This window comes from Mycteria americana, unplaced genomic scaffold, assembly GCF_035582795.1.
Source record: "Mycteria americana isolate JAX WOST 10 ecotype Jacksonville Zoo and Gardens unplaced genomic scaffold, USCA_MyAme_1.0 Scaffold_54, whole genome shotgun sequence".
Classification (NCBI taxonomy): domain Eukaryota; kingdom Metazoa; phylum Chordata; class Aves; order Ciconiiformes; family Ciconiidae; genus Mycteria; species Mycteria americana.
The window spans coordinates 912725-936051 of record NW_027445640.1 but is presented as its reverse complement, the minus strand read 5'-3'; the positions used below and the strand labels follow the sequence as shown (position 1 = coordinate 936051).

General features: G+C 43.3%; 2 protein-coding genes across 2 annotated transcripts; one reads left to right on the top strand and one right to left on the bottom strand.

The window, feature by feature from the left end:
• Positions 1-1301: 1301 nt before the first annotated feature.
• Positions 1302-5429, bottom strand: LOC142404026 (KH homology domain-containing protein 4-like). Its single transcript, XM_075490428.1, has 6 exons — positions 5339-5429; positions 4744-4912; positions 4360-4597; positions 1924-2052; positions 1562-1775; positions 1302-1387 (listed from the first exon to the last, which is right to left on the bottom strand). The coding sequence occupies exons 1-6, from the start codon at positions 5427-5429 to the stop codon at positions 1302-1304; spliced, it is 927 nt and encodes a 308-aa protein (XP_075346543.1).
• A 2440-nt stretch (positions 5430-7869) lies between these two features.
• LOC142404022 (HORMA domain-containing protein 1-like) lies at positions 7870-23244 on the top strand. Its single transcript, XM_075490425.1, has 14 exons — positions 7870-7998; positions 8831-8882; positions 9268-9412; positions 9741-9804; positions 11444-11480; positions 11881-11901; positions 12005-12031; positions 12692-12759; positions 14663-14814; positions 15475-15731; positions 16897-16960; positions 21734-21810; positions 22543-22626; positions 23092-23244. Exons 2-14 carry the CDS (start codon positions 8850-8852, stop codon positions 23242-23244), a joined length of 1182 nt encoding a protein of 393 aa, XP_075346540.1. The 5' UTR covers positions 7870-7998; positions 8831-8849.
• The last annotated feature ends 83 nt before the right edge of the window (positions 23245-23327 follow it).

The following is a 23327-nucleotide window of genomic DNA, read 5'->3' as shown; positions in this document are numbered from 1 at the left end:
AGAGAGACTGACTTCTTTGTCCGATATGACCCATTTCTTCTGCAACAGGGACAGAAACATCTGACGTGACTCCAGGGAAAGGAACTCAATGCTCACAACGGCCTTTCCATAGCTCTAAGAATCAGCGGCCTCTCAGCAAACTTCTGGCCAAGTGCTTCAGCCCAGCCCCTCCTGAACAAGCTGCACAGCATATCATCTGCTAGGGCAAGGAACGTCGCCAGCCTTTTTGCAAGGACGAGAGCTGGCGGCGTCAGGCAGGAGACTCCTTGTTTACCAGGGAAGAAGTCAATGGAGGCAAACACAAGGGAAGGCCCATTACAAGCCTGGGTTCCTGGCTGCTGGTTGCAGTGAGGTGGCTTGCTTTAACTATTGCTGAACCGAGAGCAAATGGTTCCGAGCTGGCGTTATCCCCCGAGTCCTTCCAGAGACTCCCAAAGAGTCTGCATGCCTCTGCAGCGTGGAGGAAGCCACGCTGGGTTCTCCTTCTCTTCCCTCAGGCCAGGAGAACTACACCAATAGCGTGCCAGCAGCCACGAAGGGGCTGGTCTCAGCAAGGCCTTGGTGCCTCTGCGCCTCAGCCTCATGTCCAGAGTGTGGGGTGAACATCATCACCCCTGCCATTCCTTTGGCCTTTTTCCGATTTATGGCAAGGCCCTTCCAGGGCTTTCCCTTGCCCAGCAAAAGTAGTACTGCGTACCTTCCCAGCACCCTTAAACCACAGCAAATAAAAGAAAGAAACTACAGAAAGCTTCCACTGCTACAGACCGTGCCTAGCCCGAGTGACCCAGCAGGTTACAGCTGGCCAGCAGGGCTCAGTTCCCCAGTCCTTTGATGGGATGTCAAACCCACTCTAAGTAGCACTGGAAAAACAATAAACTTACAGTGAGCAACTTCTCTACCATGTATGTAGACTTGTTGAGGCTTAGTAAAAAGTCTTCGCAAAATGCCATTGTCACTTCTGTTCCCCGGATGGCAAGAGTGCCAACATCCTTTAAAATGAAGTCCGTGTCTTCTCTGTTTCTTAGGATGAAGTAGAAAAAGTTCAGGGTCTCCTGCATACAGTTCTGCACAACTTCCTCAGAATAGGGGACGTCCGAGTGGATCTTCTTGTAGCTCACTGACACTTTCTTAATCTCACCTGGAAGAGAGGAGGAAGACTGTAACTCAGCAGTTGAGCAGACTCAAATATAAGTGCCAGCAGCTCTCACGTAAAACACATTGCTATAGCACTGTCTGGTCTAACCACGTGGCATGGCTCCTTAAAGGAGCTGATGTAGGCCCCTCCTCAAGTTAGGGTCAAATCACTCCATTGACAGATGTGCCAAGCCGCAGCCGTAATTCCCTAAACAGAAACAGGAGCCAAGGACCTCGGCCATCTGCGCCCACACTGCGCAGGAGGGCAGGACAAGGTGGGAAGAATGGGGCTGCTTCCCATGGGAAGTGCAAACATGCTCCATTAATGGCAGCGCCCCCTGACGTTAGTCCCGCTTCTGGGCTCGGGAAGAGACATGAACTTGTCAGATGTAGCGCATTCACATCAGGCCCTTGGTCTTTGCTTTACCTTTCTGCAGCGCTGGGTCGGTGATGTGAACGTCGCGCTCTTTGCACAGCCTGGAGCTCTTCAGATAGCTCCTGACGGCATTCCTGCGGTATCGGTCAACCAGTTCTCCCAAGTCAGCCTCTACAGTTGAGGGCAGGCAGTGCTCGTCAACGGGGCCATCCCCAGATCTCACCATCCGGCACTTTTCTTTCCATTCTATCGGGCTGTCTTTGTTCTGCAAATAAAGGGCAGGTGCCAGTTAGCATTCAGTGAGTTTTGTAAAAAGAGGAAACAGCCCCTGAATATAGTTTATTGCAGGCTCTTACAAACAGGTACAAACATGCTGCCAAGCCCAACAAATCAGATGTAGATCCTGAACACACCTCATCCTGAGTCTGTCCTCTTGTCAGCAGGTTTCTGCACGTGAGGGGGACATCCTTGATTTCTACCTCTGCCACCACGAGATCATCTTTGCTTTTACTCGTAGCTGGACCCTTCCCCAGAGCCTGCAGCTTCAAAGACAACCATTGCAAAAGACCAGCAGTTGGAAAGCAGAGATAAATGACGTAACAAACAAATTGACCCTAGTACTCTAGAGGTGAATATCCTTTTCATTCTCCCCTTTCAGCTGTTGAACCCGAACACTCTACAAATATTAGCAGAAAGCACATTGTATCTACTACTTAATAATCTACCTCTTCACAACCGTAAGCCCAAATAAAAACACTAGTTTTATCTTCAGCATATTTTAATATAGTAAGTAATTACTGTTTCTATTCTATAAATGGAGAAACAGATGTAGAACTAGGCAGTAAAGTTTCTCAAACAGAAACCAGGGCATTTTACACTTGAATTGGCATCTCTGACAGAAAGCTGTGAGACTTACATAAAACATGCAATTCATACTTCTCTCAACTCCCCTTACATAGAATTTAGAATTTCTGTTCAAGATCTAAACTCATCCACACTATGACTGCACTTCCCGCCCCTTCTTTTTTTAAAACAAGGGTATAATATTTTGTGTCGGTATCCAAGTGCTAAGAAAGAAAAAGCCACAGAGTCACAAACAGATTCAGACGATATGGCAGAAGAGTTAGAGTTACAACAAAGACCTTACTGCTTTTTCCACATATAGAGAGTTAGATAGTCCATCCTTCTAAAAATTCTGAAATGCTTTTGGGGACATAAAGAGAAAACAAGACTCTATCAAAAGAGAACCTTCCAGTAACATCCAAAAGGTATCTATCCACTCTCATAAATATCACACGAAGCACGGCACTTGCATGAGAGCCAGAAGGCAGCTACTGAGGGACATAAGTCTAATGCATTGTACGTGCGTTCTATTTCTCTATTCCTTCCTCACTTAAAAAAAAAAAAAAAAAAAGTACATTCATTAACCTGCAGGCTCCTGAATTTCCATTCACGCACAATCTTAAGTGCTGTCAGAGTTAATTACTCTGGAAATGTAATCACTGGACATTTCCTAACAAAAGTAACATATGCAGTAAAAAAAAAAAATCCCATTAGCAAATTAATTAATTGGTTAAGTCGTTCCCACAGCAATACAATTTGTCACAGGATGCCAGAATGCCACTAGAGCTTATGGAAAAAACATAGATAGAAGAATGAGACACCACAGTATCTTCCAATTTTTAGGTGTCTCAAACTGCTAGTCAGCGAATAGACTTGACTTCCACCTGGTACGACTACAGAGGACTACCTGAAACCAAGCCACATGTTCTTCAATGCTGAAACTGTCACACCCTCAGGTGGATGTTAAGCATTGAGAAGCAGACACCATCGTGCAGCAAACAATGCGTAAAACCACCTAGGACTGCTGACAGCAATGATCAAAGAAACACTCACTACTAAACTTCACATATTAAAAAGGCTGTAACGATCATTTTGGATACAGAACCTGCAGAGAACCAGTTACGGTGAATACGTGGCAGGGTACATTTGCCACTCTTTCTTGTATTATCTGTGAATAAATCCAATAACAAAACGAGTACTCATTTTAATGCTGCTTCACAAGACAAACCCTTAGAACATAACTGGCAGTCCTACCAATACTGTGCACGTGAAAAAAAAAGACACGATACACCGTGAAAACATACTCTTCTTGTTAACTTTATATTCAAACAAGCTTGGAAAGAAACGTGAAACAGCCTTCTAAACTTGGCTCTAGCATAGGCTAGTAACATGCAGAAAAGCAAGACTGTTCCCATTACTGAAACTGGAAAATAGGCTTTAAGTTATACTTGCTTTAGAATATAAAAGTTAGTTAGAAGGGACCTACAGTGATCACCTACTCCAACTGCCTGACCACTTCAGGGCTGACCAAGGCTCACATCAGGGCTGACCAGAAGCTGACCAAGTTGTTTAGAACTTGGACATACAGCTCCTACTGATAACTTGTTTAAGCATGAAAATAATTTGGTCTCATATTTTAAACCAGCTGTTTTATACTGCAGTTTTTATATCAGGTGCACTACTTAGAAAATACTTCAGAAAAAAGTTCATCACCTTCCTACAGATCACTTCGGTTAAGCCTTAAGGAGAAGTGGCAGCACTGACCTTACAGCTATACCACTGTTTCTGTTATTCTGAAAAAAAAAATTTAAAAAAGGTTTTCCGATTGTTTTTTGCTATATCCTACTTTACGAAGCAAACCTTCACTATTTCCCATCTCAGAGAGCTATTCCGACAAAAAACGTCCGCAGGTCTCCAGAAAACAGACGTGACGCCCACCCTCGCCCACCACCCCCGGGCCTAGCGGTCCCACCGGCACGGCTCCTGCCGCCCCTGCAGGCACTCACCTTGTCCGCCGTGCTGGGCGCCGGCTTCAGCTTCCCTTTGGCCATTAACATCGCGTTAATTTTCGCGGCCACGGCCGCGGCCGCGTCCAGCGCTCCCGAGGGGGCTGCGGAGCTCTCGGAGCCCGCCACAGCTGAGCCACCATCTCCGCCGCCGGGAAAGGGGCGCCCGGGCAGCGGCGCCGTGCCAGGGCGAAGGAAGGCAGGGGACGGGCCAGGCTGGTCCCACTTACTGCGGCGCCTGGAAAAGACAGAGGCCTCAGTCCCGGCCGCCTCCCGCCCGCTGCCCTGCGGGAGCTCCAGGACCTGCCGCGCCTCGGAACCGCCGCACCGAGGCCCTTCTCCAGGGGCGCCCGAGGACCCGCCGCGCCCGCGGCCCTGCCTCACCCGCCAGCCGCCCCAGCGTCGCGCTGCCCTCCACCACCCGCTGACATGGCTCCGGCCCGGCTCCACCACCTCCGCGCCAGCCCCAGCGTCATTTCCGGCCTCGAGGCCGCCTCGAAACGCCCCTTCCGGGCGTTGCCACAGAGACGGCGCGGCCCGCGGGCGGCGTCCCCTCAGGCGCGGGGAGTGCCGGGAACCGACACCGGACAGGCGAGGAAGACCGGGCCGGGCCGAGGCGCGGCCCTTGCCCCCGCTCTCCCAGCGGACGGCCCGCTCTGTGGCTGACCGCGGGAAACCGCCCGCCGACCGCGCAGCACCGCGGCAAAGGGCGGGGGGGGGAGGGGCGGGACAGGAGGAAGACTGTTAACTCAGACAGCAGTTCAGCGGACTCAAACAAAGCGCCAGCAGCTCTCAGGTAAAATACATTGCTATAGCACTGTCTGGTCTAACCACCTGGTACAGTTCCTTAAAGGAGCTGATGTAGGCCTCTCCTCTCCTCAAGTTAGGGTCAAATCACTCCATCGTCGGATGTACCAAGCCCCAGCCGTAATTCCCTAAACAGAAACAGGAGCCAAGGACCTTGGCCATCTGTGCCCACACTGCGCAGGAGGGCAGGACAAGGTGGGAAGAATGGGGCTGCTTCCCATGGGAAGAGCAGAGGGTGCCAGGCCACGGAGCTGAGCCCACATGTAGCGCACTCCCGGTCTGGGAAGACTTGCATACAAACACAAATAAACCACCAAGCTCTTAGTGCTGCACAGGCCCCAGCAATGGCACGCTGCAGATACAGCAACGGCAGCAATGGTCAGAAATGGCAGCAGATCTGGCCAGGGGCAGGTTTCTGTGCTAGCTATCATTTCCGTCTCTTGTTCAAGGCTCCCTACAGCTGACTTTGACCCACTTCTCTGCATACAAGTAGCTCTACGGACCTGTGGGCATTTGCCTCAACAAGGTCTGGTGTGGTGCAAGAACAAAGTATCGGCATCATCTCAACGGCTTTATGGTAAACAGTTCCAATAAACGACCATCGGCCAGCAGGCATCCTACCAATCGATAAAGGTGGCTGGCACGAAGCCAGTTGCTAAAGCAGATCACGGAGAGACGGTCTAACTTTGTACAGCCTTAATAAAAACTAGTCCAAAAGGACGGACCCCTTTCTAGGCATTGCTAATTGGCGGGCTGTTTGTATCGTCCCACAGAGGTTGTTCTCAGGGCCTTCTGAAGGCCTCTCATGTGTCCATCACTGCTTCTAAACAGCAACCAGCATAAACCCCGAATATATGGACGTAAGGGAAAACACAGACTTTCATTCATCGCTCTTCTTACCAGGAACAGGTACCGAAGCATGTCGCAGCTCACGGATCTCTGCAACAGTCGCGGACAGCAAAAACAGAGGTCTCTGAAACGTGAGCACCTCGCCGTTTTCAAAAGAGCGCCATTTTTGAATATGAAATGTCCCCAGTCCTGTTATGCTGACAGCCTGAGGCTGCAAAAAGAAGAGAAGGGCAAGGATTTGTAGGCTGAAAAACAGAGGGAGGACTTGGGAGAGCTTGCAAGGGGGGGTGGCCTTGTGCCCTGCCGACGCCTGGTGCACACCACTTTTGCACACCTCAACCACATTTTTATTTCTGTATTTCTATATTGCATATATAAAAAAATATATTTTTATGTTCCTTTTTTTTTTCCTTAATTTATTTTATGTCTCTCAATTTACGGAGAAGCTGCTCTTTGGCACATTTGTGGCAAATCTGTACATCGCCGTGCAGTTCTGGGAAGAACAATGGCACTTGCCGGCACAGGGCTGCCGGGACCCCTGAAGCCGTCTGGGCGAGGGGAGGGGTAGGGTCGGATCCCACCTTTGTCTGCAGGAGCTGTTGCCGAACATGCTTAGACACACTGCTCCAAATAGTAACGACATCTGGAAAGCAAGGCAAAGACATGCCAGGCTCTAAGTCAGCCAGCTCACAGCCCGTCAGCACACCTGTAGACCAGGAGACGGCAGATGCAAGTGTGCTCCAACACGCCTCACAGGGTAAATCCATCTGTGACAGGGGCCGAATCTTTGACTGGCCTCAGCCTTCTTCCAACAGGATCTTTTTCCCTTCAGAGCCAGATCCCCGAGTGTGACCCGCTGCTGAGGGAAACCCGTCCATGGGACTTCCGCCCATGGGGAGGCAAGGGGAGGGTGCTGCATGCACCGGACTCTGCGGGGCTCAGGGTGTCTGCTCAGGTATATAGGGAGTATATGCCCTTTATTTAATACATTTCTGTTATCCAGAAGCAGGGCTCAGATCCCATGATCTGACAGAGGGGTCACAAAGCTGTGCACACATCTCCTGCTGCTTGGAGAAGAGCTTCAGGTAGAACGGGTCTTCTTGAAGGCAGTGCCTCCAGAGGCCGAGTGTCCTGGCCTCCCAGCGTCTCACTGAGGACTCTTAGCCTGGCCAGGTCTTTATTTTTGTTTTGTTTGTGATTTGGGAATGGAGGATATGGACCATCCCACCGCTGCCAAAAGCATGGGGAGGGAAACTATCCACTGTCAGTGGCTTCACGTTGACAGAAGTTTTCATGATGATGACACTGAGATATAGATGCTGTCACTGGCACCTTCAGCTGCCGCCGCACCCACACAACACAACCTTGGATCAAGCACAGTGCTTGCACTGAATGGGGAGGTAAAAACAATTCTGAAGGAAAAACGTCTTTGTGGATAAACTGTTGTTTGAGGCTGCAATCTCACCAAAACCTTTTCTTTACATTTAAGCATAGATTACATTGACATTAGGCCTACACGCTGGCTTAAAAAATGTTTTAGTGGACAACAGCTGGGGTGAAACACTTTTGTATTTAGTTGGGCTGAAGAGCTAAGAGGGTGCCCTCGCGTTACCTGAAGCCTGTGTGGCGGTTAAATGAAAAGCCAGCTTCGGCTGGGGTGAGCGATGGGTGGGGGGACGGGCCGCGGTTTGCGCGGCGGCGCTGCGCACGGCCCGCAGGGGCTCGTGCTGGGAGGGCGAGCCCTGCCCCCGCTGTTGCACACGGCCCCTTGCCTTATAAAAGCAGGGGCGGGGGGGCGGGCACAGGAAGCGGCGGGTGGTCAGGTGGTGCCTGCCGGTCGGGGACAGGGGGCAGCCCCGCTACCCCCGCGCGTTCGGGTAGTGTCCGGTTCCTCACGTCCTGCGGGGTTTTGACACACGCTGCCCGTGCTATTCTTGCCTTCCGCCTCGGGTTGTGGGTGGCCTTTATACCCTGACGAAGCAGGTTGTCTTTTCTAGGGGTGCTAATCTTGGGAAGGGGTGCCTCAGTGTCTGCATTTCTCACAGAAGCGCTGAGCTTAGCCACGAACTGAGATCAGATGGGTTTGTGGAGGAGGCTCAGCTAAGCGGGAGCTCAGTTCCCTGCATGGTCCAGGGCCTACCTCCTACTTGGGAAAGGCATTTTCTGTGTCCTTAGGTGTAGATGCATCTCATTTTTAGAGATGATGCGGGAAGGCTTGTCTTGTGGAGTCAGGCTCACAGCGCTGAGGGTTAAAGGCTTAATCAAAACATGGGTGAACAAAAAGAGTGGCTGGAGGGTGTTGTATTTCTACAATAAACAATATGCAAGTGTTGTATTTCTACAATACAAGTACTATGTTTCTACAATACTTGTTTAAATTACAGATGAAAACTACCCAAGCCTGGAGGTGTTTGCTAAAGGTGATGGCTCAGCTTTGGTGGGAGGTTGGGGAGCCTCTTCTCGGGGTCCTTTGAAAATCTGTTAGGCTAGGTACACGTTAGCACCTCAGAGCATCACTTCAAAAGGCTCATGTTTCATATAAATAGGCACACAATATTTTAATTACTGCATGCTGCAGCCTTGGAGGATGTCTGTGCTGGTGTGAAAGTCAAGAATCTGATATTGGTGATTATTAGATGAACTGTCCTGTTTCCTTAAAATTACGGGGTTTGTTTGAACCGATACAGATGAATTGCATAGGAAATGTTTGTAGGTTCAGGTACTGACTAGTTAAAGCTGAATAGCTGTGGTCTGGGCTTGTGTGCACTTGTGAATGGTGGTCATACATGTGTTAATGCAGATGTTTTATTAACAGACAGAAGAGGATCTGCAGAATGGCAACTGCTCAGAAGCAAAGGAATTGCGTGGTGCGATTTTCTTGTGTATTTCAGCACAGTATATTATTTGAATCAGAAAAATTGGTGAATTTTAGCTGAAGTAGTGCACCCAGGTGCTCTTTAATATTTCTTCACTTGACAATTACAGGCTAATTCAATCTTTTAACTGTCAGTAGAGATGCTTAGTAGCTAAATAGTTTGAGTCTGAACTTTGTGGTCGTATACTTGGCAGAAATCAGCTATGTCCTAAAAACATAGTAATACCAAGTGTTAAGAATATGCTTAACTTTATAAATACCGAAAGTCATACTTTTCAATTAAGTTAAAATGTTAAGCAGGCATTGGACCAAATTGTAGACTGTACAGGTTTGTTGTTGTGGACAGAGATTATTTATTTTCTTTCCTTAACTTTCAGAGTGCAGTTGTATTTCCTAACAAAATATCTACTGAACAGCAATCCCTGATGCTAGTGAAGAGGCTCCTAGCAGTAGCAGTATCCTGCATTACATATCTGAGAGGAATCTTTCCGGAAAGTGCCTATGGAACAAGATACATGGATGGTAACAGGCTGTTTTCATGATTCTTTGCAATATCTATTGTCATAGGATTGCTGTGAAGTTAATGAGTGTTTTTGAAAGCCACTTGGTCTTCTTGATTAAAGCTAATAGCCATTTTCAATGACTGTAATGGAAACTTCACTAATGCAATCTTCATTGAATGTTGTTAAAGATGAGGTGATGTTAAGTCAACAATTAAAGCTGTGCTGACATCTGTCAGTAACGTTAATTTTAGTCTGCTTTTGATATATACTTTTAGGGAATGAACTTGACTTTCTTAGCAATGTAGTTGCATTTTGTCCTAATATGCATGTATATATTCTTTTTTGAGATGTCTGTGTCAAAATTCTGAGGGAAGACAAAAACTGTCCTGGCTCTACTCAGCTTGTGAAATGGTATGTTAATTACAGTGCATATATAACACTTCCATAGCATGTCAATTCTGAAAGATACCTTTCTGGTTTTTTGCAAATATAAAGAAAAAATTTCCCTTGCTGTGAGTGAACAGCTCCCCAGGCAATGCTTTTAGTGCATGGTATTTACTATGTTGACAGTTTTTTGGTTTTTTTGAAATGGAAAATCAAATTGTGTGTGTTTTGGTAAAGATGCAATTGACTTGTACAGTTGTGTTTCTAGAAAGGCTTATGACTCAGTGCTTAACAGCACAAATCTTTGTTTGCAGAGTGATTATACTTTAGTTTTATTTAGTAACATTTTAGTATATTTTTAATGTGTTTTAGTATACATTTCGTTTCCATGGGTGTATATGAGTGCTCAAGGTGCACATAAATGCAAAAATCTAACCAGTAGTTCCTCTCTAGTTAAATAGGAGATGCAGTGTTACAGTTTTCCATCTCGTATTTAAAGGTCTTGCTCCAGACTTGTATCAGGAAGTGATACTGTTGGCCTTTATGTTCAAAGGCACAACTGTATCTGCAAATGATAGTCTTGTACATTCACACAGTTGAGTGTAAGTATGTCACTTGGGACTAGAGGCATTTATTTTGATTTTCCTTCTGTTCACAATAACCGCAAGATTTGTTCATGGCTTCTCTCCTTGGTTTTGTTACCTCTATAAAGGCCATCTTTGTTCTTTTCACTGTTTTACCAGTTGTAGTACAAGGTAAGGCATCAGAAATGATGCTGTATTCAGCAGAGGGGGTTTGCAGCTGCTGTCAGTGTTGAGGTGCTCAGAGACATAGGTCTGAGTTCTGATGTTAAAGGTGTAATTAGTCATCTGCTCTTTGTGCATGTGCTGTCAGTGAGAGAGGGGGAGAAAAAAGACTTGCTTACTGTAACCTGGAATTTCTTAATCGATCCTCTGTGGTAGAGGAAACTCAAGTGGTGCCGAGTGCATTTCACCTTACCCTCATGCATCAAATATTAGTGAGGGCAGTGGCGTGGCAGCCTGTGGATGCTGACAAGGAAAAGCTCTCTGGTTTTTGTGTGAAGGGTGTGTGCTACCTGTTTGGAGTTGACAGGTGAGTAGCCTTTCTTAAGTCAGCATCATGTACACACCAAAACCAATTTTTGCTTGTTGACTGTATTCAAAAGAAATGTTAGAAAAAAATTGGGGTAAGTTTTGGTTCACTATTTGACTGTTGTTTGCATGTTACAGGAAAAGCAAATTGCAACATCTAAATAAAGGCAATAACATAACTCCTTTGTGCTTCAGAGGTGTCAGTGTTCAGCTAAAGTACTTATTTATAAACTAATTAATAAATATGTGTTAAGCGGTGTTTGAAAATGGTAGCTGTACAATTGCATTATGTTTTTACTTATAAATTACTTACTTACAGATTATATTTTTACTTACTCTGCAAAGAGGTTAGGATGATTTGGGGTGTTACAAAGATAGTAATTGCTTGTATCACTACTAATAAAAAGACAGTGTAATGGAATAAGTGTTCTTTATTGGTCTAATATTAAGAAAGCTAAACACAAGAATTTCAATTTTTGGGACTATTTTATTTAGTCAGAAGCAAAGCAGATGGAAATTAGTAGTAGATAGACAATATTATTTGATTTTTGCAGGATGTTAGGATGCTATGATGCCTTGCAGAAGAAATACGTAAGTCTTGAAGTATCATTTTAGCTATTTTAAATTTATTTAAACATTAATTTATAAAGTCCATTAGCTGCCAGTGTAGTTGTAGGACTTTCTGGTTAGGGAATAGCTTGTGCTATAATATGTTAAACCAGTTAACTACAATGTGGGATGCACAGACATTTCAGGGTAATATTCTTTGTAAACAAACACTTAAAGGCAGGGATACTTAGGAATTTTCTTCTGCCAGTTAAGTCCTTTCTTAAACAGATAAGGAGGTAAGCATATGAAGAGGTTTCTCTTCAAACAGGCCCATAGTTTTCTATATTGGTTTCCTGAGCTAGAGAAACAAAACAGCTTGGTAAGCAGAAATGGGCTATGGAATAAATTTAATGTTCTTTTTCTTTCATTATATTTCTGACAGCTAAGAATGATTGTCCTAGCAGTAAGTATCTTTGAAAAGTAAGGTACAGATTTTTTAAGGTAGATGCTTAGAGATATGTACAGTTCTTACTTGAGTGTTTCCTCTCTTTACTTTAAAAATACAGGTCTATACCCATCCAGAAGATCCTCAGGTAAATCTGCTAGAATATTTTACTGGATGATTAATGATAGTATGGATATAGTGAAATGTGTATACAAGCTATAGTACTTAACACTCACATTAATGCACATTAAAAAAAAAAGACAAAATACCAAACTTAAAAATCACTAGAACTAATCAGAATTGCCACATAGTGAATTGCCTTTGAATATCTAGTGTCAGGTTGTTTTCAGGCCAGTACAAGAAACCCAAAGTGTTGTTGCAGAGTTAAATGCCTGTAAAGATGCATAATCCTAACTCTGCAAAACAAATTTATGGAACTTCTTTGGGGAAAACACAGTGTGTTTTAAGTGACCACTGGGTGTCACTGTGTCTGTTATGTGTGTGAAACATTATCATAGTGATTAAGATTTGAATATTTAATTCTAAAAACTTAAGCTGATTTTTCAAAATATCATGGTGATTCCTGGAAAATAATGTAGATCTTAATTTTTATTTGATGACAATTATATACATGAATACCATTAATTGTTACAGCTTTTGAAAGCTGTATTCAGTGCATATAAGTGCATCAGACAGGAGTTGAGCTATCATTTTCTTTAAATGCAAAGTTAATAGATTACTAGACAGAAGCAGCAGTAGTAGTTTGCTTGACAGCTGATAGTTTAATAATTACTGGATTTGTTTGCAGACAATTACAGAATGTTACCACTTCAAATTCAAGTACACCCACAATGGGCCACTCCTGGATTTCAGCAGGTACTGTCACTGTGACTTTATTCTGCTCTGTGGTTTTACAGTCCATTGCATACACCTGAATGTAAAAACTTTGGATTTTATCTGTTTGGTGTTTCCTTTTTAATTATGGATCTTAAGACTAATTTTATCAGTGTGTACTATTAGCTTAGACTTCTTAAAATACGATGAATCATTTTGTCAGATTATGGTCATATTTTTAAATAGCCACTCAAAAGATGATTCTTAGTGTCAGAGTCCAATACTCTTTGGTGAGGTTCTTGGAAGATATTCCATGCGTGGAGGGTGAAATGTTTAATATCAGATTTACTTATCTGAAGATACTTGATGTTGCATGGGATTTCTCATTTAGCAGGGATGATACAAAATACACTGAAAATGCAATACAAATGTAAACTATGCTTAGCAAAGCGTAGCTATTGCAATACACTGTTCAATCACAATATCAATATGATTCCCATTACTGGTCTCTAATATGCTCCCTGTCACAATGCTGGGCATCCCCAGTCATGGGGAAGGAATACATGGGTTGAAGCCAGCTCCAGCCCATTGCTCTCTTCAGAATTCTTTTGTTAGTTGTTTAGTTTTTGTACTCTTTGGCCTGAGCCATGTACTCACTTCCCCCATAGTGGGCTGGCTAACTCAAGGAGACATTCACACACTTTTAATGAAGTCAGGGAGAAACATTTACACCACGAGTTGATCTACTCAACTGACACAGCTGTTTATCTAAAACGAAGGCCACACTCAGGTCCCCTGGGTGTTGAGATAAAGTCAGCTTTCTTTGCAGCAGCTGTGGTCAGTGACATGCTGCATTATTCCCTGAGCTTCATGGGCACACCACCCTTGCCTGTCTCCATTGAGCCTTCTTCCGTTGTAGGGGTTTACTGGTCAGTCACAGCTGCAAGGAAATGGCTTATTTGAAGACAAGTAATTGAAATGTAGCAAGTTCATACTTCTCCCAGGTTTCCTCCTGCATAAAATGCTTTTTAAATTAGAAAAAAAAAAGGCTGCAGTGCTGCAAACCTGGGTCCTTTGGGCTGAGTTTAGTTAGGTACCTCTGAAAGAGGTTGTCAGTCGTATAAAAAGACTGGTGGAAGGGGATGTGACTATCTCAGCCACACCAGGTTGCCTTAGTGTATTATCATATATTCACACCAGACTAATTTGAAAATACAAGGCATGAGCCTGCTTCTCTGTCACTCTGCAGGGAAGGAGATAACCATCTGCAGAGGGGTGAAACATTTGAAACCATTGCAGTTAAGGGTGTGCGTCCAAAAGACAGGGTTACCCAGTCAAGTAACTCACAGTTGCTTGCCTTGTGCTGGCTGTTCAGGTCCTCAGGTGCCTCTCCATGTTGTGTGGTGCTGAGGAGCAGGGGAGCAGATGGAAAGCATTTTTAGGCAGTAAGGTAGGCTTTGGGTCAGCTGCTGATAGAACAGGAGTATGGAAATGTCAGAGCTGGATGCCAAGATTCACTTGGGCACACATTTTCTAATCGGTAACCATCCTTGTCAAAGTCAATAGTGTTACTTGTTTTATTTAAGGGAAAGTAAGTACGTAAGACTTTGCAGAATTGGGGCTTTCAGAAGTACCTACTTTCTTTCTTTCTTTCAGATTTTGGGTATTTAAGCATTGTGTAATGTAAAACACAGTAGTTGGTCACAGCTGCTGAGCCATAATGCTTTCATGTTGTCCCTGGCTCAGGATTTGATCTTCCAAGGGGCAGAGAACACACAGGTCACTTAGTATTAGGAATTGCAGTGCTTGTAATCTCAGACCTTAGGCAATAAATGTGATGTCTGTTTCTGACATTCATAGAGTCTGTTAAACAGTCGTGTATCTTAATACTAGAAACAGCTTACTCTGTATATAAAAAAAATCTGAATACTTTGTCACTTTTTAGTAAGAATAACAGGAATCATTCCACAATCACCTGTGCAGACACCAAGAAAGCAAGTATCCTCCTCATTCGCAAGATTTATGTTCTGATGCAAAACCTGAGTCCATTACCAAATGATGTTTGCCTGACTATGAAGCTGTTTTATTATGATGAAGGTAGTATTTTTGTATTACCTTGATTTATGGTGTTCAGACACTGGGAAACAATTCAAAGAAATATTTTAATGTATATGGTTGCTGGGACTCATTAAATGATGTTATTTTGCATGTGTCTGTTTCTCACAACAATTTCTAAAATCTAAGGGGAACGGATTTGATCTTGCTGTAGGAACACACTCTTGTCACTGACTTCATTGGAGCAAGGATTTCAGTGTGTTTTAAAAACAAAGGGAGTTTTCCTGAGTATGTTAGGATGTAACATGTTTGCCAGACTAGTTCTAGTTTGGATGACTATTTACATGTCTAACACTAGCTTTGCTTTCATTTCTAACTTTCATTTGCTTTACATTTCTAACACTAGCTTACAAAGTAGAATGTATTACTGCTTTGTAACAAAAACCCAGAGCTTCAAGCTCATCTCTTTGCATATATAAACTGTTTCAAATAGCTTTAATTGGGGTTTGCCTGTTGTGTAGGGGAAAAAGAACTTCATTTAGTATGAGTTGAATATTGGTTATTCCCCTCCCCATATACACAATTGTTTTTGAGTAGCTCTTTGTATTTAAAGGGCAAAAGAGTCTTTTAGCCACACAAGTTAAAATTAATTTTACAAGAATGTGTTTCATGCTGACACATTTAATGAATTCTTTTCTGCAGTTACACCATCTGATTACCAACCTCCTGGTTTTAAGGAGGGTGAATGTGAGGGGATGATATTTGAGGGGGAGCCTATGTATCTTAATGTGGGTGAAGTGCCAACGCCTTTTCATATGCTAAAAGTTAAAGTTACAACTGAAAAACAACGAATGGAAAATGTTGACAAAAGCATCCTAACGCACAGAGAGACTAATGTGCCTCTCCAGGTGCTCAGAGTGGACAGAGATGATCCAGAAGAAGAGAACCAGGACATGAATGTAAGAGTGCCAATGTTTTGTGTAGCTTGTTGAAATTTTTTGTGATTTATAGTCTAGAAAAGGGCCACTAATTGTTTTACTGCATGTCTTACTATAACATTAATTAAAAACTCTGTGTTTCCAGATATATTTAAGCAAGACAAAATGTCTTCAATGCATTTTTGCTTTAATTTAGTGCTCCAGTTAGCAATCTGTCATTGTGAAAGCAGTGTTGAACAAGTGCATCAGCATAACGCCTGTCAGCAGCAGCACTGTTGGTAGTCATCTCTCCGCGAGACTGGAGAGGAGCAGCAGGGTGAGAAGCAGCTTCTTGCTGTGGGTACTGGTGCCGTTTGTTCAGCTCCAATCACAGGACGCAGGTGAAACCTCCCTGGAGCTGTCCCGTACTGGTCCCAAGCGAGCTGCTGCAGCCAGGCAGTATTGACTGGCAAGAAATGTTGTACAGCTAGTGATACCAGAGCTACAGTTAAAACAAACTTGATTCTGTATTGGGATTTTTCCCTGGGGGAATCCACCTAGACAAAAGCACGAAGTGAAACTTGCTGCAGGCACAAGTGTGTGACAGACTTGTGCATCCTGCTGCTGATGCTGGAGTGCCTGAGATGTCTCTCGGGACTGCACTTGTGCAGGCTTCAGCAATTGGAGGCATATATTTCTGGGGTAAGTTGAGGCAGGCAGCAAATACCTTTGGTCATGTTAGAATGTGCAAATATGTGTGCTGATCTATACTGGCCATAGGTGAGAAGGAGGCGGAGCTTCAAGGCTTCTGGCCCCTTCCCCTCAATTCGCATTGCTCGGGAGGCCTGTGGGTAATGTGATGGAAATAAACTGCTTGGCCCTCTAAGTCTGCATGTGCCTCTGAATTGCTGTTTCACAGGCAATGGGAAGGTGGTAATTGATGCACCAATAGTATTCTTTCAATATCTATTGTAACAAAATTTTAGTATTTTGTACACATGTTTTTCTTGGTAGTTGAACTAAATGTGTGCTTGCATTAATAATTAAGTAATGCTGAGCTAGCCTATACATTCCATGCCAGATTCAACTATTTCAATACAGTTTGTTCCACTGAGAATCCATCTAATAAGCTCTGGCCCTAAGCCTCTAAGTAAAACCCTCTTCCTTATTTGTTTGCAGTAAGTGATAGGCCTTTTTCTTAATCTAGGAAGATCCTGTCTTGGCTAATAAAGTGGAAGATAGGAATAATGTAAATATTTCAGAAGCTCAAGGTAACATTTATGTATATTTTTAAAGTCTCTTCAGTGTGTGCCTCTTTTTCCTGGTGTTACTAAAATGAAAAGTCAATTTTATGATGTAGACCACAATATTCAAATTTACATTCTATTTTCTTCACATACATCACTGTGCCTTTATTTTCTATCGTGGCTTTATTCTGTAAAGTACTTGGTTAGCACACGCATGTTTTCATCTTTCTGTTATAAAATTCTGATTGTTCCATTTTATCAGATAAGCTAAATTTAATGGGTTATGTATTTAGAAGTAAATTTTGTTGCTTTTTTCTGTTGTTGTTGTTACTATGTTTTTACTAATATATTTAATTTCCACATTAAGTCTCCAGAGGTATTGTGCTCTTGAGTTTATATTGCAGACTTTGAAAGCAGAATTCTCTGTGCAAAAAATGGTCCAGGTCTATTTTTGTTTAAATCACAGCTGTTTGGACTGTATCCTCACAGCTTCAGCCACTAAAGTTTAGCAGAAATACCACTTTTAGCCACCTTTTTTCCTTAAGGTCTGACTACAGTAGGACCACGGTCTGATTCTGCAATCAGTACAGGCTTCAGTCTATGTGGTTGTGGAGGAATCAAGACCATCAGGGCTTGTGTACACGTTTTTACATTGTGGTAGACTGAATGATACGCATGTAAAAATACCTATCTGTATGATGCATGTTCTTCTATACGAAGAAAGCTGTTCATTACTGTGGCTTGCTATTCCTGATACAATCAGTAACTTCATCTCAAAATATGTTTTGTTTTATGAATGATTGTATGATTGTCTGTGCTGCTGGCTATTTTAATGCCTGTTCTAGCTGCTTGGTTTCACAGCTTGCTCTGGACCTGTGTGCCCTTTTCTGTTACTGTGTATATAGAGAATTTTGATAATTGCAAGTGAACTTTAACTTCAGTTTTAATAGGTACAAGTTCTAGCGGGGCATTTTTGTTAGTATGAATCTCAGCAAACTGAGTTTCCTCAAGTAAAATCCTAACACCATGAAATCTGTCAGTGTAAAACTATGGAAACAATGTGAGTAGCAGCAAAAAGCAAATTTCAGGTGGAAGCAGCACTGCTCAAGAAGGTACCAAAACCATTTACTTCTGTTTTATTTTTAAAAAGTTTCATATAACTTCAATTAGCAATTGAACTGAGAATGCTGCAGTGAATATAAATGAAATCTTACATTTTTGGAAGCACTCTGAGGACTCTCAACACTGCAAGGCAAAGCTGCCTTCTCCTTTGTTACCAAATAAATGATTATGCCCTTCCTGCTGTGCAGGACATCAGGAAGTACCTGCTCATCCTTTCTGATGAGAAACAGCAGCGCCTGTCTTGTTGAATTTTTCTTACCCTTTATAAATAGATAGTTTCTGTGCTGTTTGCTTACAATCATATAAATGTCCTCCCCTGTAAGCTCTGAATGCAGAAGTGCCAATAAAATAACTGTCCTGCCTACACCAGCCTGACCGCAGCTGCTACCAGAAACATGCCCTGGAAGCACTCTACTAGGTTTTGTTTTTTTTTTTTAAATTGGTGCTCCAAGATGTGGACCCAGACTGTCTCCAATTCAAAACATGAGACAGCAAACTCTGTCCTCGGGGATCTCTGTAAGCAGAAGCTTCCCTTTAAGATTTCAGAGAAACTAGGAGGAAAAGTAGAAGTGATTTATCTTCAGATTCCCCAAGATAGCCCAGGGGCTCAAAGATTGAACTTTGCTACCAAACAAACTGAAGAATGAATTGCTGCTTGTTGATCTGCTCATCTTGGAGAGGCTATATAGGAAGCGTCCAGGCAACACCAGTACCCATTTGCTGTACATAAAGCATTTGAAACATAGCAAAGAAAGAGCAAAAGAGGAAGTAAGTGCCCTTTTTGGAAGAAGATTAAGTAGAGATGATGTAGACGGGTATGCTCAGAACTGCTGTGATACGCTCATGTAAAATAGGATAGCTAAAGGAACACAGTACTCAAGACCGTGAAGTAAACCAAACTTTATGACCAAAATTGGGGGGGGGGGTGTGGGATGGGATGGGACCCCTTTATTTGGATGAGAAGCCTGTGTAAAATGCTTTGTTCTGTAGCAGAGGTAGAGGCTTCTGTGGAGATGATAAATATATGGCACTCCTAGAAGAAATGCCTGTTAGTGCTGCTGCTTGCTCTGTTCACTCTTCTTAATGCATTTCCCTAAAGTTGCATCTGCTTTGAAATATAACTCTGGTTCTGCAGAGTTCAGAAACACCAATTTGCCATAAAAACTTCCAGACGTGTTGCTTTCCACATAACTGTAAAAGCAGTGACTGTGTCAGTGCTGAGGCTTTTGGTTGTCCCAACCTGAACAAGACTAGGAGCTTGTTGGGGCTGCCATGGTAAGTGCTTGTGGAGGCAGCTGGACAAAGCAAGTTGAGCCTAGATTTTCTTTTTTGACAATGGGTTGGAGTGTCTTGTCATTCAAGCCCAACACTGAACAGGCTGCTCTGTGTATTTAAACAGCGGCATTAATGTTTTTTCAGAAATAAAATGTGCAGCTTTGCAAAAACAGCTAAGGCTTCCGTGCTGTTCAAAAATAATCATGGACGTGTGTAGGAAACGGCATATGTAGATCAGTGTTTTTATCTTGACGATGCTAGTACGCTGCTGTTGTGTTAAGGGTACACTGTCACATACAAATAGGAGTCTGAGGAGTGGCTGGGGGGGGGAACCCTCCCCTTGAGTCAGGAGGTTCAGACAGGACCCCCTTGCTTTCTAAACTCCTTCTCAGAGAGGAGTCTAGGTGCAGCTAGGTCCAGTCTTAGTCTCAGACTTGGTCAACGGTTTATTTTCTAAGGACTGTGTGTATAGCCACTTATCAGAACCAGAGCCCTCTCAGGGCTTTAGCTGAGGCGACAGCATTAATTTACAACATTGTAAGTCCGGTCGTGTCCAGCGTACTGAACTTCACGATTACGGATTCACTAATAATGCGCTGACAGCCCCAGTCTAGTTGTGTTGCATGAACTATCACGGCCACACATAAAGAGTCTGGTTGTGTTCAATGAGAACTACCACAGCTAGATCAACGAAGAGTGCAGTTTATTAGAGCAACAGACACACAGATTCTTTGGATTACTGGTGATAAATTCACTGTCTGCAAAGCACATGCAAAGACCAAGAATATGAGTAACACTGCCGGCTATAAACGTGTTAAAAGATAGTAAAGCCACTCTAGAGAGATTTCTAAGTTTCCCGGGGAGGCACTTGGTATAACCAAGTGTTCGACTCTTACCCAAAGGCGTCCCGATGGGGGGGAAGAGAGTGGTACAGGATGGTGTCTTCCCTAACATTCTCTCTCTCTTAAGCTATTTTATACTGTTTTTCACCTTTCAGGTGGAGCTTGAGTGACTCTAGTCATACATACCTTTGTTTAGGATTGGTGTAAAGTTTTCTCACTTCGCTTTTAAAGGTGTAAGCTAGGAAAATTCAGAGTGCAAGCTCAGTGAGGGGTGGTCGCACCTTGGAGGTGGGTAGCTTTTGGGATGGAGGTGTGTTTTGGTATTATAATGATGCTATAACGAGCAAAGTTCACCAAAAGGACAGCATTTTGTCAAAAACGTGGCAGGCTGTTGGCCCAGGGTAGTAAATATGCAGCTTATCAGTTCCATGATACCTTCAAGTTCCCATATTATTACAGAGCCTGGCCGCGGCATCTCCACACCACTCCACCCTCGGGGCAGCGCCTCTTAGAGTCAGCACACCAGGTTCCCCTGGCATTACCAACATCTAAGGTTGCAGGCCTAGGGAACTCCCATGCAATGGATTCCTTGCATGTCAGCCGCATTCCACCTGGGGAGTTTCTTCAATGTTGTGCCTTACCTAAAAGTGTGAATATAAGTTCTAATTTCTAAGTCACCTCAGCAATTATCCCACAGCTGCAGAACTGGAATAACCACATAAAGTGGTATTTGGTGCTTTCAGAAATCCACAGAAATTCCAAACCCATGCAAAAATGCAGCAAATTGCTAGTCTTACGGAGTTGGTATAATGCTTTATTTACAGGAACTACAAGACACAGGAAAATGCATTTGTCACCCTGAAATTCTTCAGTCATTTCCACAGCTGAAGCACAGTCATCTATAACCAGTTCATGCTTGTATCTGTGTCCTAGAAAAAAACAACATGGATTAGAAACAACAAAAAAATCTCCAGAACTGACTGCTCATTCTTTGTGGCCTGTTCATGCAGCTGCAGGCAGCAACAAGGGGAACTGTAGCTACGGGAACTGCAGCCAAAGTTGCTCAGTTGTGTGTGGTTGGGTTACAAAATGGGAGCCATCTGCTGGCAGTGGATTCAGAATATGCAGGAGCTGTGCCAGAGTGGCCCTGCAGTGCTGTCTGCCCATTCTGCAGTGCAAAATGGGCTCCTGAGGCTTTTTACTTGTAAGCAAATCCCAAGGTAGACAAGCCTTTAGCAGTACAGTGTATAAACGAGTTTGGGGATCAAGCCCACTCTTCCAAAGATCCTGTGTGTAAATTTGTACTACTTGGCATAAGCATCTCTTAAGTGCCTGTGATAGGAAGTGATGATAGGAAATGGCTGAATTAATTATGTAAGAGTGTGTAATGCTTGGTGGAGTTCAGGACTTGCTTGCACATAGAGAGTTGGAGCCCTTTTGAAGCACCTGTTTGCTGCATTTAAAATGTGCAGGTGTTCCTTGTGGCAGAACATCAGTGTTAAGAGATTGCTAGTGTCTTGTCAACAGTGTGCTTTATTATTTAACAACTCTTTTATAGGACCAAATTTAACTTGTGAAGAGGATGAAGTTACGAAGGCTGGAGGGAACCAGAATCTGTATGTTTCTAATCCTCAGGTATGAAAACTGCACTCTGTCATCTTAAACTTTTACTAGAGCTTTTGTGAAGCTTCTTTCCTACTTTGAGTGATTAATAGGTAATCTGCTAAAGGTTTATTTACCACAGTCAGTACTTTCAGCAATAAAATGCATTTACGTTTTACTTTCCAATGTTTTACAAAACCAGTGAATATTCTAAAGCAATAGAATATTGCTGTTCCTCTGTGATACGGTTTTCAAACCAAACGGATGGTCTGACTGATACTAAGATAAATGCGAATATAATTTCCATGTGCATAAACTGCTGTAACTAAACACTCTGCCTAATAGAAATTTCTCTACTAATTCTGACAGTCCAAAACTTGATTAAAGGTTGATTAAAACTTAAAACGCAGGTTTATTACTCAGGCTATATTCCATGCATATAGCAAAATGGTGTAATTTAAATGTGGAGGACTACTTGAAACACGGGTCCTTAAGATTTCTTAAAACAGAATAGCCCTAGGTAACTGTGAGTGGCTTACTGCATAAAGATAACTGATGCTTTGATCTGTCAGGGCCCTTCGAGATGTTCAGCTGTAAATAGTGCTGTTGACTTCAATAGGTATCCTCCTGTATCTAAATTTCAGCTCAAGCACTGTGGTGAGCAGAGCCAGAGCTCTTTGCATGCTCCAGCGCTGAACCCTTCTATAGCCTCTGATACATATTTTTTACTGCTGTCACAAGGCAACATGTATTTTCTGATTTTAGGTTGATCGTTTGGCAAGTAAGACGTCTGAACTTAATGTGTCAGAGAGCAGGACAAGAAGTGGAAAGATATTTCAAACCAGCACTGTTAGTATCTGTTTTTCTCTACTTCTGTTCTTTCTATTTCTGTTCTTCTTTAAGCCTCTCTCTGTTCCAAACAGTGAATAAAACTCTAAGCTTTAATACATTTCCTGTTGACAGAATGAAATTCTCATCACTTCTAAAATTCCCATTAACTTCAACACATTTGGATTCTTAGTGTCAAAAAAGAGTCTGTTCCAAAGAGTTAAAAGCTGAGTGTTGATGCAGTTAACACAGGCTGAGAGAGATTCATTAGGATTGATCTATATCTTCTTGAGAATGCATTTAGCCAAATTCCCTGGTGGTTTAATCCATTGTTGATAGGACTGCATGCCAGGAGAGATCCCCAGCCCAGTGTACCATATGCTTGCTAGTGATTTTACTTGGAAAACATGAGGCCAAAATTCTAACCTCAGATCTATGACTCATACCAAGAAAAATCCGCTATTTCTTTGCTTAATCACATTGCAGCAGATGAGTCTTGTAGTCAGTGCTACCTGTGGGGAGCCAAATTCTTCCAGCCTTGCACAAGTGGAGCAGAAGTTGTCGTCAGGGTGGAATTTGGCCTTTGGGGATGGCATTGGGGGCCACCATCTGTCTGCTGCTGCTGCCTTTACCACCTGAGCTGGGTAGCTTGAGCTTTGTGAGGCTCTGGGGGGCCTTCACAAGACCTTGACATCTCTATTACTTGTTGAATGTTCAGGGTA